The sequence below is a fragment of the Colias eurytheme genome, chromosome 25, assembly GCF_061535395.1.
Source record: "Colias eurytheme isolate Ceu_HAF_F1 chromosome 25, ilColEury1 Martin Lab GWU primary, whole genome shotgun sequence".
Classification (NCBI taxonomy): Eukaryota; Metazoa; Arthropoda; class Insecta; order Lepidoptera; family Pieridae; genus Colias; species Colias eurytheme.
This window is the reverse complement of record NC_143004.1, coordinates 5782328-5796861: the sequence shown is the minus strand read 5'-3', so window position 1 is coordinate 5796861 and position 14534 is coordinate 5782328. Positions and strand designations below refer to the sequence as shown.

The 14534-nt window shown below is 31.2% G+C and overlaps 2 protein-coding genes across 3 annotated transcripts in view; one reads left to right on the top strand and one right to left on the bottom strand.

The window, feature by feature from the left end:
- Nucleotides 1-398: 398 nt before the first annotated feature.
- On the bottom strand, nucleotides 399-4230 carry Orc6 (Origin recognition complex subunit 6). The gene is made up of 6 exons (XM_090116076.1): nucleotides 4039-4230; nucleotides 3550-3676; nucleotides 2442-2630; nucleotides 2087-2142; nucleotides 1209-1369; nucleotides 399-936 (listed from the first exon to the last, which is right to left on the bottom strand). Exons 1-6 carry the CDS (start codon nucleotides 4107-4109, stop codon nucleotides 635-637), a joined length of 906 nt encoding a protein of 301 aa, XP_089972202.1. The 5' UTR covers nucleotides 4110-4230; the 3' UTR covers nucleotides 399-634.
- Nucleotides 4231-5790: 1560 nt separating this feature from the next.
- Nucleotides 5791-14534, top strand: part of Galphas (G protein alpha s subunit) — a 35151-nt gene continuing 26407 nt past the window's right edge. Inside the window, exons 1-2 of one of the 2 annotated variants that reach the window (XM_090116008.1) lie at nucleotides 5791-5899; nucleotides 6355-6530. The gene's annotated coding sequence lies outside the window, so the exon portion shown is untranslated. Of the gene's footprint in view, nucleotides 6002-6354; nucleotides 6531-14534 lie in introns of both variants that reach the window. The other variant, XM_090116007.1, reaches the window with a different exon arrangement.

The window sequence follows — 14534 nt, the reverse complement described above, 5'->3', positions numbered from 1 at the left end:
GCCCTTACTATAACACCAAATAGCAAGGTTAGAAAGACAAAAAGAAAGGCTATAGACGTAGGATAAGCGAGAGTAGGTCGGTATGGATCATCAAATTCTACACTTTGGTTCCTTCCATTCAAACTTAACGGTTTTAATCGGTCACTTGAATTAGCCATTTCTTTGCCAAATGTTTCTTGGGAACTAGATATGTCTGTGTTATTTGATAACACTTCATTGTAAGATAAAAATAGAGATAACAAACAAAATAAATATACTGGTAAAAGAGACATTTTCATTATTAATTGCATGACCATAGGGATTGTCTGATGTCTCATCAAAATTAAAAAAATTTACAGTTGTCCAAATTTTATTTCATTATCATAAAACAAATTCACAATAATAGTAATTTAATAAATGTCATTACTGTAACTAACACACAAACATACATTAAAACACAGAATAAGGACCAGCCAGAGTCACATATGTCAGTTGATAAAATAAGGCAATGAATAATTATAAAAATGCTACCAAAACTTAATAAAGATTAAACAGAGCTTAAATCTATTATTTCGACCAGACTTACAAAAATATCATTTATTTAAGAATCAATGGATAAAACATTCAATTACTAATCTCAATTAAAAATTATCTATCAAAGATCTTTAGGAAAGAGAAGTCTTATTCCTCCACTAGATTTCTTAGGACTTTTATAAGGAGAGAATTTCTGCGGAGTCTTTCTTGGCGACCGTCTCGGCGACAACATTTCTTTCTCTATCTCTTCTCTCATAGTATCTCTTCTTTCTTTCTGTTCTTTTACTTCTTTTCTTTCGAGTTCTTTCAACTCTTTGTAAGCTTGTTCTAGCATGCGTTGTTTCCACTGTTCATAAGGTTCAATTTTCGGCTCAAGTGATTTCTCATCTTTAGTACTTGTATCTATCTCCATTTCATTTTCGTCTATAATGTTAATTGAAGTTATAATATATTTTTATCAATACATTGGTTCTGTTATAACATTTTTTTAGTATCAATAAGTGAAAAATATAAGATTTAAATGTTAAAAGGCAAACTAAACTTGATTATTCAAAATTTCGTAAGTATAATCAGAAGAATGTCTATGTCTTCTTTATGGTTTTTTTTTTCAGCAATCATAGACAATTATTGATCAAACCTTAGGATCAAACATAGACCAAAATTAAAAACACATCAAATAATATGAAACCACTCACCATTTACTATCTTAATTTTAGGTGGTCTTCCTCTTTTCTTAACAGTCGTAAATTTCTCGTCAACAATTTTCGTCCATTCAGCATCTAACTTACTCCATTGTCCTGGTTTCAATCTTGATTTTTCGATTAATTTACTTTTTGTTATTTTAACTTTATTGACTCTGTAATAGTTAAAAGCATAAAATATTGTCTGAATATACTTTTTTCATCCTGTGCTTTAAATTGGCTATAAAAGTAAAAAAAAAGTGAAGCCCATGTCCCCAATTGGGGTAAGGGGCAGATGCATTATGCATACATCTGTTTCACTGATCGTTTTTCTTTAGGGACAAGTAGGTGATCAGCCTTCTGTGTCCTGCCAGACGGAGACATTTTTTTTTCTTCGTCTCCACCGGGAATCGAACCCAGGATCCCTCGGTTCTACGATCACGCGTCAACCACTGTACCAAGGAGGCGGTCATTGAATTGGCTATGAATATTTCAATTTCAAGAGTATTTATTTATAAGTGCGATTTTTTATTACAGTAGGTACGATTCAAACTTAATGGCGGCTCGGAACATCGTACGATCCGATGCGCAGAAAACAATTTTAGGCATTAGCGGGACGTTAAGGGACCTGTGCGCACCCGCACTCGCACCTGCACCTAACTTCCGAACCGCCATTAAATTTGAATTGATGTAACCTCATCGCGCACTAATATTTTTTATGCAACATTTTATTTTTTATTTTTCGAATTCCCTGATTGTTTTTGGTAATTTGGTAACAAATTGTTGGTTAGTTACTTGACCAAGATTCATGTGTAATAACTTAATAAAAAAACAAACATACAATAATTAATTTTCTGAAACTAGTAAATAGTAATTATAATGAAATTATTTACCTGCAAGCTTGGTAAACAGCCATACATACATATTGTGGCAAAGTTAGATCCATGTCCTGAAATAGAAAAAAAAGCCCTTAAAAATGAAGTGACTTATTTTTTTATATGTATTAGACAATCATTTTGTTTATATTTTATAGCAAAGAGATACATTTGCCGATACATCCTTAGTTATCTGAGTTTAATACACTTAACATTACTTCTCTTTCAACTTTAATCAGTTCTTAGGTAACAAACAAAACAATAGTTAACTTATGCATATTATTAAAGCGTCTTTGATTTGTTTTGTTACAAAACTTGTGTAACAATTATTTCATATTATATATTCAAGATTTATACCATCAAAAACACATACCATTTTCGTAACCTTTTGATACTCCGCTAATATTTTTTCAGCCAAGTTCTGAACGCCAGTACACTGCATGATTAAACAAAGACTCGACACTGTAATCTTGTCATTATTTAGCTCAAGTAAGTTTTCTACAACTTTCCTGCAATTATTGTAACTTGGAGCTTTGAGACCTGAATATTTTATGGCTGTTTTCTGAAAATATTAATGTTATATTATTCAATTGCAGAAATATTTTATATATAAATTTATAAAGAAAAAAAAAATCGATCACGAGGCGGGACTCGAACCCGCATCCTTTCGCGCCATTCCGGGGCGGATGCCTGACCAACTCAGCCACTCGTGACCCGCCAGAGCGATCGAATTTATTCTATTCTTTCAGTTTTATGTGTCTGGAGGGACACATGATCGATTTTTTTCTATTCTTTATAAATTTATATTTATAAAGCATTTGAATGCCATAAAACCAAAAATATAAATTCAATATTTTATATATTAAGGTCGGTTGAAATACGAATTTTTCTTACAGTACATGTACATTACAATAGTTCAGTCCTAAGACAAATTGAACTTAGTCAAGTTTTTTGCTTTATTGTTTGAAAATTAAAAAAAAAATGTTTAAAATAGCAAGCCTTAAAATCCTATAGCAAGCCAATATTATCAAATATTTAATAAAAACTAGGTTTCCGCCCGCGGCTTCGCCTGCGCAGCCAAAGAAAAACCCACATAGTTCCCGTTCCCGTGGGATTTCCGGGATTGCTTCATTTTCCCGGGATAAAAAGTAGCCTATGTCCTTTCTCGGGTATCAAAATATCTCCATACCAAATTTCATGAAAATTGGTTCAGTAGTTTTGGCGTGATTGAGTAACAGACAGACAGACAGACAGAGTTACTTTCGCATTTATAATATTTATAATATTATTATAGTATTATAGTATTATAGTATATTATAGTATTATAGTATGGATTAACCTCTCAGTATCAACATTCACATATTCAATAATATGATAAAAAGACACTTAAATTTTAATTGATTTTGTTTTTTTGTATTTTACACAATTTTTTAAATCACTAAACTATTTTTAATCTATATAAATACTTCAATTGATTTTACCTGGTCCAGATCAGCACTGAGCATTGACGCAGCCAAGTCCAAACATATAACAACTTTACTTGTGTCTGTTAAATTGATTCCTGCTGTTGTTTTTGTTTGTAATAAACGCTCAAACTCTGCTGCTTTACTGTAAATAAAATAATAGTATACTGAGTGGAATTGAAAAAAAAATTATATGCTGCTTTCAAATCATATTTTTCACCTTTTTAATTGTGGTAATATAATTATTTTATTTATTACTACTGATAAGACTTAAAATGATTACTGAAAGTATTTTTCTTACAAGTAAAATGATTTGGAAAGAAAAGACTATTTCAAAACTCCACTATGCATAAAAAATCATCTTGAATTCATTGAGTCTTGAATTACCTTTTATGATGATGAAATAAGATTAATGAAATTAATATGGATTTAAAGCATAACTATGAATCTAATCATTATAATTTATAATTATTTATAAAATAATTTATAAACAATCTGAAACAATACCTTATTACTCTTCCCTCCTCTGCCAACCCCAATTTAGTTGCTAATAGTAGAAGTGTTTTAGATGAGGCCATTTTAATATATTAAAAGGAAACAAAATAATACTGTGCTGTAGTTTATTATTTTCATATGTTTCACAATTTCCTTCAAAGTTTACAAATTTTAAAAATATTTTTGATTTCGCCGCTCCATTTGAAATAGTTAATAGACGACACTTGACATTGACACATAATATGCGATAACGTTATCACGGACGGCACTCAGTACTTTGATTTCGAGCTCACGCACACATATGCATGTATTGGCTAAGGGCGAATCTTATATACCAACATAAGCTCACTTACGTCAAAAATGACACGCATTGCTGCCAACATTTAAAAGTTGACGTGCTAGTGATGTCTTTTTGAGTGCATATTATCGATAAAACTTCATATCGATATCGATAAAATTTTCGATGCTGGGTAACATCACTACTAGTTCTCATCCTTATTCAAATTTATAGGAAATTAAAAATAAAACACCAACAATGTAGATCAATAAGTTTATTAAAATATAATATTTATTATTATATAATAACATTTTTATATAATATTAAAACTCACTATAATAGGCAAAAATGGTTAATTCCATTTGAATTTTGGTGAATATCTTTATTTAGGCATGTAGGACTTAATTTGGTTAGCGGCTTAAATATTATGTGAATACAGTTGATTCACATTTTATACTTTTCCTTGAAACATTTTGCGGGATTTGTATTTTAAAATCTCGTTCTAAATTTCGATACCAACAATATATCGTTGCCGTTCGGATCGCCATATTGGAATTGTATATGAAGAAGCCGTTGTTTTCTTTGGACATAATAATATCTCTCCAATTGATTCTACAGCCAGAACATGACGTAATAGAGAAGTTTTCTCATAAATTGTTATGTAATTATTATGTTTTATCTTCCTTATAGAACAGTCATTGGGTACATATTATTGCAAATATTAAGTCATAATTAATCAAATAATTAATAAGTACACACAAACACATTGTTTACACATAACACTTTTTCTTTTTTTTTCACTTTTGGCAGAAATACTACAAATTAACAAATTCAATGTACACTTTGATTAACTGAGTAAATAACAAAATCTACGATTTATGAAGAACAAATTTTGTTTAACTTCCACCAAAACAAAATAAAACGCCATTTTGAATTCAAATTAACAAACAACGAATCAACATCAAGACGTTGTCTATGCTTAAGTCTTAACCATTGACAAGAAATCGAAGAAAGAAAGAAATAATTTATAAATGTACTAGCTTAAAATTAAAATGTACAAAAATAAGGTTTAAAAAAAAAGAAGAAATAATAATAAATAATTAAAACTAAAATATTAAATCTTATAATATATGATTACATCGGAGAGGCCAACATTAGAAATATTTTTATTTTTTCTAAATGTTGGCATGCCAGACTCGCCCTTAGGTCTTGGAAAAGTACAAAATAATTTGAACTCTATGTCAATAGAATGAAGTTTAAAATTGCTTGATAATAGAATCCTAACCAAAACGATGTTCTAAGTGTCGACCCACTGGCTAGATGTGCTATATTTTTTGCAAATTAATCTTTTAAAAATAATTCTTTTATGAAATTCCTAGAATAATTGTATTTATATCGCGTATTTACAAACACAAATTTTCTATATTTAAATTTATTCTTGACCACGCCCCTTTATCTGTATAGTCAACAGAACTAGGAATGATAAAACACCTCTTCGTAATCTCACAGGCGACATGTTGATTTTTTATGTAGGTTCTGTGAAGCCGATACGGATCGCTGTCATCGCTACAAAAATGTCTTTGTAGTTATCAGGGTGTAGGTCATTTAATTGTAGATTAATAACAAAATCGTGCTATTTTTTGCATGTTATAAACGTTACAAAGATAAAGAAGAGGATCAGATCCACCCGAAATAGGGGTGTGTATAAGTGATGTTCTGCCGAATTAAAATCGTATCAAAATAATCCAAAGCTATTTATAAATAATATTTTCTCATCTTTTACTTATGTTCAAACGTTAATAGTAACGTCTGGTCTATAATTAACTTGTGAAAGTTTATAAATATTTTAGTATATTATGGTGGACTAGCTAGTTGACTCGGGTCATTATATTTGAAGGTTGCCATTTTTTCGTGAGATAAATTTGTTTTTGGTGAATATTGGGCGTGATCACATCGTATCCTAGTGTCAAGTCCTTGCGCGCGGTCAAATAGCAAAAGTGTCAACTGTGTTCGCCGTGGAGTGTCGTAGTGAAGTGCTGTGGTGTTTTCAGGTAACTATGCAATTGGTGTCAGTTCCGTGGAGATAATAAGAGTGTGGTGATGATGTGGGCTCAGTGATTGAATACAGCGGCACCACGGCTTCCTCTGTGGCGGGTGGCGCGAGGGGAGCAGAGTCTCCCTCGCAGGCCAACCAAGACACGGTGGATAACGCCACTCCCACCTGTTGGTAAGTTCTATCTCAAATCCTTAGCCTATTCGTTTCGAAAAAAAATAAAAAAAAAAAACAAAACTCAAAATGGAAATTCCGTCATTATTCTAACCTAAATGTAAGTTGTTATTCTTACATACTTACAGCTATATTACATTAAATTTCAAATTACATTGTAACAAGTATTCAGTGGGTTTATTATTATCATAATTCTCTTATCTTTAAACAGTTATAAGTGAGTTTTGTTATTGGTTTAAATTATGCCAATATGTATGTATATTATAGTATGTATGTATGTAACATGTAATGGTAATAATAAAAATAATTATTGGAAAGAAGATTACACAAATGAAATGGATAACAGCAAAGTTATAAGAACATGATTTACAATTTAAACTCCATGAATAACACCGATTTTGAAACATCTGACATTCTATTTTGGTATGTATGTGTAATTTGTTAAAATATCTTGTTACATGCTAAACACATATTAAAGAGATGTTATCTAGCTTAGAATAATATCAGTCTTATATCTAAGGGAAATATCCTGCAGCTATGTAGAAATTAACATGTCAAAAAGTAATGAAACATTTTCATCTTTAGATATAGATATATAGTTAATAGTTTCATCTTTAGTAGTAAATATTTCGAAACCCAGATTTCTTTTTAAAATATTTATCATTAATATAAGCTGCATAAGTGCTCATAACCTATCAGAATGTAAGACAAATATCTTACAATTTTAAAATAGGTTAGCCGAGCTCATCATACCATAAGTAATAACTTATACTATTAATTTATTTTTAAGCAATATAGTCACATGACTACTTACCTATTTCAATCAATGTGTATCAAACTATGTAATGTGATTATTGAAAAAAAGAAAATGTATCATATAATACGTTATCCTTGTATGACATTTTAGATATACTTAAAACAAGAATTTGTTTTTATAACTAATAAAATACCTACATATTTTTTTCTCATTCAAGTGATAATTTACGATCGTTTAAATAATAAATCTAATAAGTTAAAGAAATATAAGTATAATATTATCTTAAATATCACCCGAATTATCAAATCTAACCTATAAAGTAGAAAAAAATACTTCAACCTTTAGAAATATCTGATATTCTGCTCTTATTATGTACTAACTGCTTTCTATGGCTATAAGTAAGTGAAGTCCCGTGTCCCCGTAGTGGGGTAAGGGGCAGATGCATTATTCATACATCTGTTTCACTGATCGATTTTCTTTAGGGATAAGTAGGTGATCAGCCTTCTGTGTCCTGCCAGACCGAGACATTTTTTTTTTCTTCGTCTCCACCGGGAATCGAACCCAGGACCCCGGTTCTACGCTCACACGTCAACCACTGTACCAAGGAGGCGGTCTATGGCTATACCTATAGACTAAATATTTAAGCAAAAACTTGTATCCGCCGAGATTGTGATTCATGAACTATTTTTGTTCTAAATATCCTTTATTAATTTTATTATCCTTATCTGTGCTGTGGTTTACCTGTAAAAGTGTAATAGACAGACAGTTTTTCAAATTTGTATGTGTACTGGATATGTCATGAGCATTTAGTAATATTGCAAGACCAATTATTTCCATAGGTAATCTGTTATTCTTGTATATAAGCTACACTAGCTGTGCTCCGCGGTTTCACCCGCATTGCTCCGCTCCTGTTGGTCTTAGAGTGATGATATATAGCCTATAGCCTTCCTCAATAAATGGGCTATCTAACACCGAAAGAATTTTTCAAATCGGACCAGATGTTCCTGAGATTAGCATGTTCAAACAAACAAACTCTTCAGCTTTATAATATTAGTATAGAATTGTCAAGTATAATCTTAATCCGTTTTCAAGTGAAAAAAACATAAATCCATTCATATTATTAGGATTGGATATAGTTTAGATTGTTCAGGACTAAAAAAAGATTTATTTATTTATTTGATTTGCCAACAGATGTACATCTTATATTTATAATATATTTTGAGTATGTGACATAAATTAGCATGCATAGCAAGATGTAGATCCAATTACAGGCAAATATGCATTTTTGAGTTGTATCAAATTATAGCTTCTAATCGTAGTAAAAATTCTAATCAGAAAACATTATTCTCATCAGTATAATTTTTATGTAAAAAAGATTATACTATAGCAGAAATTAACCACATACCTAGAAATCAGGATATACAAAAAAACTGAAGCGATTACAATATGCGTAATTAGGCAGGCTCTCAAGTTGAAATGACCTTCCTAAAATCATCATTCTTTTATTTCATACACTAATTACGTATTTAAATTTGCTGCTATTTTTAACTCGCTATAGCCTGTACAAATCTTATATATAAAAATGAATCGCAAAATTTGTTGGTAAGCGCATAACTCGAGAACGGCTGAACCGATTTCGATAATTCTTTTTTTATTATATTCCTTGAAGTCCGAGGATGGTTTTTATGTAGAGAAAACGTAAATATGTTCCACGGGCGAAGCCGGGGCGGACCGCTAGTATAATTATAAATTTTTGTTGGTAACAAAATTGATCTTATTATTATGTAAAACGTTTAAGGAATATAAGTATACTTTCTCTATGAATTCACATGATATGAATAAAACATCAAGAACACATTTAAATTGTTTTATAATTAAATTGTAAATAACTAATCTACTAACTTATTATTCACAAATCTTTAAACAAATTATTATATAATATCTTTCTATTATATCATTAATAAAATAATTAACAGTTATAAAAATAGACATAGATATATGTGTCATTATAACAGAAATAGTTGAATACTTAAATAATTGAATGCAATCAAATCAACATTCCACACAATTTCTTATCAACTAAAACTTGCAGCCATTCACGAAATATTAAAAATATCAAAACAAACAAAATATTAGCACAGATAACATACATAGCAACATGACATTTGCACAGATTAAAAATAATAGTAATATAATGCAGTATTTATATATAATAGTGAGTCATTTTACTATTTTTGTGATGTTAATTGTTTAAGTCGGCTACAATCTAGTTTTAATGAATTAAACATTGTTGTACATGTTTGATTTACTATGTGAAATAATGTTGAAACTGTAGTCTGTTATTACAATTTCAGTACTTATATATTACTAGCATAACGCCTGCGGCTTCGCCCGCTTTGTCTACAACCTTATAAATTATGTACTAAAACCTTCCTCTTGAATCACTCTGTCTATTAAAAAAAACCGCATCCAAATCCATTGCGTAGTTACAAAGATTTAAGCGTACAAAGGGACATAGGGACAGAGAAAGCAACTTTGTTTTATACTATGTAGTGATATGTAACATATTTCAGCATTGATATTGTATACAGGTATTGATATGAAATCTTTTTATGTTACCAATTTTAGGTGTATAAAAAATTATTCTAAATATTGCTATTTTCTGTACATATTATTAACCACTAAATAACAGTCAATTCTATAAATTATATTTAAATTTTATATCAAGTCAATCCATATAAATTTTGTTTCTATAATACCTATGAGCCAATAAAACATTATTGTAGAATATATTCTTACATTGAAAAATCTTCTATAAAATGTATCATGTATCCTCAAATCAAAAGTGTAACCAACTCCCATTAAGAACCTATAATATTTCAATTAATAGTTTCCTATTAGAATCGTTTTTGGACAACACAATATATTACATGGACTAAACAATGACTCATTTTATACCTACCATGTTGATTTGATATATTGAATAAATAGAGATGGAGATATTTTGTTCTCTGTCACACTGCCAAATATCTGATACACTCTACAAATCTCTTTCTGTCATCACCTGCCTGTTAATTGCGTCATACATAAGATACCATGTAGGAAAATAAGTGTCCTTCCTGATGATTCTGAGCATACCACAATAATTATAAGTTTTTGTTGTAATTGAGGATTGCCTAGATATTTACTGTAATTCAAAAGAAAATTAAGTTTCTTGGTATGTTTTCCTTTATCATTTATTCGTTTAAATATGTTGCTGTAAAATGAACGTTATTTGTATAAAATATTTTTCGAATTTGAAGTATGAATTATTTTGTAAGTGAAACTAAATAATAAATTTCATGGAATTAAAATAAATAATAGTTAGGTATTTTGATATGTGCAGAAGTTGAATGTTTATTTATTAAAAACAGACTGTCCTGACTACTGGTATCTGGGTATGTGTGTTAACAAGATTACAAATAACTAAAGTAATTAATCAACTAAGCTAGCTAGAAATTTCCACTTATCCTGAGAATTATGCCTAGACGAATTCTATTAGCCTAAAATATTTACTTTATATAATAGTTTGATGAAATTGATTGAAAATATTAAGCAATTTGCATTTTATATGCAACTCCATAAAGCGCACATTTCAATGTAGCAGATATTTTAATTATGAACTAGCTTTCCGCCCGCGGCTTCGCCCGCGTTGTCTATATTTGTTAACAAATGATATGTACTTAAATCTTTCTCGGGAAGAATTTAATCTATTAACAAAAAATCGCATCGAAATCCGTGGCGTTTTAAAGAAAGAGACTAGGGACAGACAGACAGCATCAAGCCATCTTATATACTATATAGTGATAAAATATGTATCTATATTATTTTAAAGGTGTTAAAAATATATTTAATGTTGGCGAATTATACTAACTATAATACCTCTACTCCCGTAAAGGCACGCACATTTAACACTGATAATAGTTTTGAGAAGCTTAGATTGAAATTAATTGTATACGGTGAACAGTCGTAGCAAGATTTCGTGAAATAAACATGGTCATCCAGTATCACGTAAAACAATAAATTCTCAAATCGTCTGCAAGCAGTATTAGGGAAATATCTAGGGCTGTAAAAAGACGGTAATTAACCGCTACTGAAAATACGTCTGATGAATAATTTGGGCATTCCCAAATCCCACATTGCATTCAATTTTACCAGATTGTAAATACCGCATTCTTTGAAACAAGACCGACAACCAAGGACCAAAACGAGCAGTTGTTAACAATTCTGACGAAACAATCACAAGAAGGCAGTTTCTCGTAAATCACCAAATAATGGCATAGCAACAGCTGTATTATACAAGAGCATGCCGTTCATTCATCAAATGTTTGCTAAAAATAATCATTGACATTCACACTAATGCTTAATTGCAAGGCAGGAATTATTTTTAGTTGGGCCTAGAATGTGTTTCCTATGATGCATCTATACTTATAAAGCTGAAGAGTTTGTTTGTTTGGACGCGCTAATCTCAGGAACTACTGGTCCGATTTGAAAAATTCTTTCGGTGGTAGATAGCCCATTTATCGAGGAAGGCTGTAAGCTGTATATCAGGAGCGAAGCAATGCGTGTAAAATCGCGGGGCACAGCTAGTTGTTGATATGTTTATGTGAATGGTCATGTGACTGAACGAGACGTGTGAGCAATCACCGAGCGTTGTAATAATGGTTTATTTATTTACTAACCGACGCCCGTGACGGTATCTTTGTATCTGTGAATCGGGCTTATGATTTGAATAAGACATGGTTTGGCTGTGATGCATGATTTCAAAATGTTTGTATTATGGCTGACATGAATGAAATTTTTCAAAAATAGACCACTACAAAATATGTTTCGCAATATACAAGAAAATGTATTTTTTTTATTAAAAAAAACCGCATCGTTCCCGTTCCCGTGGGATTTCCGGGATAAAACCTATCCTATGTCCTCCGTCGGGTCTCTAGCTATCGCTGTACCAAATTTGAGGTAAATCTAATAAAATTTCGTAAATCAAATAAAATGTCGATAATTAACCACATTTCGACGATTATCTAGTATAGACTACACCTTTTTGCCTAATATAATATCATTATTGTAGTCTATAATTTCAATTTTCAATACATTATAGAGCACAAACAATTTTTTTTATTTGTTTAAAAATATTATTGCAAAACGCATGATGAATGATGATAGAATAGATAGCGTGTATTTAAGATTCTCAAGTTTTAATGTCCCATTACGTTTGACTTCGACTAGATTGCATGTTTTTGCAATTCGATTGAAAGCAGTTTGGAAACTGATAGCTTTTTAAGAAAAGAAGCAGGTAGATTTTAGAACCTTGTTGTTCATTCATTTATCGCGGGAATTACATTTATTCCTCGCAAACGCCAAAAAAATAAATAATTGAGGATGTTAATTGTTTTGTTAATTTTAACTTTTAAGCTGTAATATAATAATGTGACACAATTATACAAACTATCAGTATTGTATTAATCATGAAGAAAATCGTATCAATAAAACCTTATTGTTTATAGAACCTAATTATTCGATACCATAAAATAATACCCTCAAAATAATATAGGCGATGCCGTAATGCCATCATAAGAAAGTTTGACGCACATTCAAATGAGGTTACATATGGAATGCATTTTTATTTTATAAATAAACGAAAATAACCTTATCATTTGTGATATTTTTAATCTGTGATATATAAACCATCAAGCGATACACATGGATCTTTTTCTGATCAACATGGACACAGATTCAGGCATATCGCAGAATTTCCTATATGTTCTAACTTCTAATTACATATATATTTTTTTTTAGTTAATCTCACCGTAATAGAAAATGTCTTACAAGTTTAATGGTAACATTTGTTATCTAAAACACCTTGACACTGCACGACAATTTGACTCAATAAAATTAGTGCGGTGATTACAGCAGGGACTTAACCGACACTGAAATTTTGGCCCTTAGTGTAATGCACTTCTGTGCATCAATCGATGCCCTATTAAATATTTAGGAATGATAGTGAGCTTAACCTACGAGTTAAGCATTTAACTAAGATAATATGAACACGTAGTAAACATTTTAATCGATAGAATAAACCGTATTCATCATCACAAAAATCTTTGAGAGGGTAGGTTAGGGGAATTCTGTATATTTGCTGGAATTTCTGGATATGCGAAAAAGTAGAACTGATGTTTTACCATTTATTCTTATATTGTAGTTAAATTATTACTTTACGTCCGTGGCTTTTCAGTTGATTACACACAAAGTACAGCCCACAAAAAGACAAAAAAGGTGAAAACCTAGATCTTTTAAAAATGATTAAAAACGTCATATTTAGGGCGCGTTCCCACCGGGTCGTGACGACAGATAATCGTGTAGTTTTAAGTGTCGTGGCTTATATGTTTAAATGGAGGTGTTCACATTTAGAACGACACAATTTACTGTCGTCTACAACAGTTTTTGCAGTGACGACGCTTTGTCGTGACAGTGGGAACGGCAAGCACGACAGTCGTAAAACGATAAAAAAATCGTGGACGGCAACTCTATGTAGACGAACACGTGTTTTCCCTTCCCTCTCGCACCCGCGCGCCCCTCGTGTCTGTACTCGGTTTGCTTTTCCCAACCCAAGCGAACGCAGAGGCGACTAGATTTGTAGCTTGCTGATGATGCGAGCGATCTTAGCGATCCAATGGGAACAGCTAGATACGACAGTCCCTAAACGATAAAAAATGTTGACGACAAACAATCGTTATAATGGGAACAGGTAGAGACTACAGTCGTCGAACGATAAATTAGTCGTTACGACATAGTGGGAACGCGCCCTTACTGTATTAGGTACATATTATTTCTGATTAGTTAAGTTACTTCAAATCTAACACGTCATGTCAGGAAAAAGAATTTGTCCTCAAGCAGGCAAAGTGACCGAAAAACAATGACTTTCCCATACATGGACATGTGACATACTCTGTTTTTCACTTTCGGTACGGACAGCTAGTTGAATGTACTGCGCGTGCGCAGCGCTGAATATTAATTAGGTTTTAGTAGTATTAAAGGCATATAATAGCTTCTTGCTCAGTTGAGGTGTCTATGGTACGTTTGGAACTTTGGACGCTACTTTTGGGCGGATTACAATTTAAAAAATTCGTAATATGGTGATTGGTGGCCTGATTTCACCAGGACTTTATAAAATCAATTTTGATTGTAGGATCTCCTGGTTATCC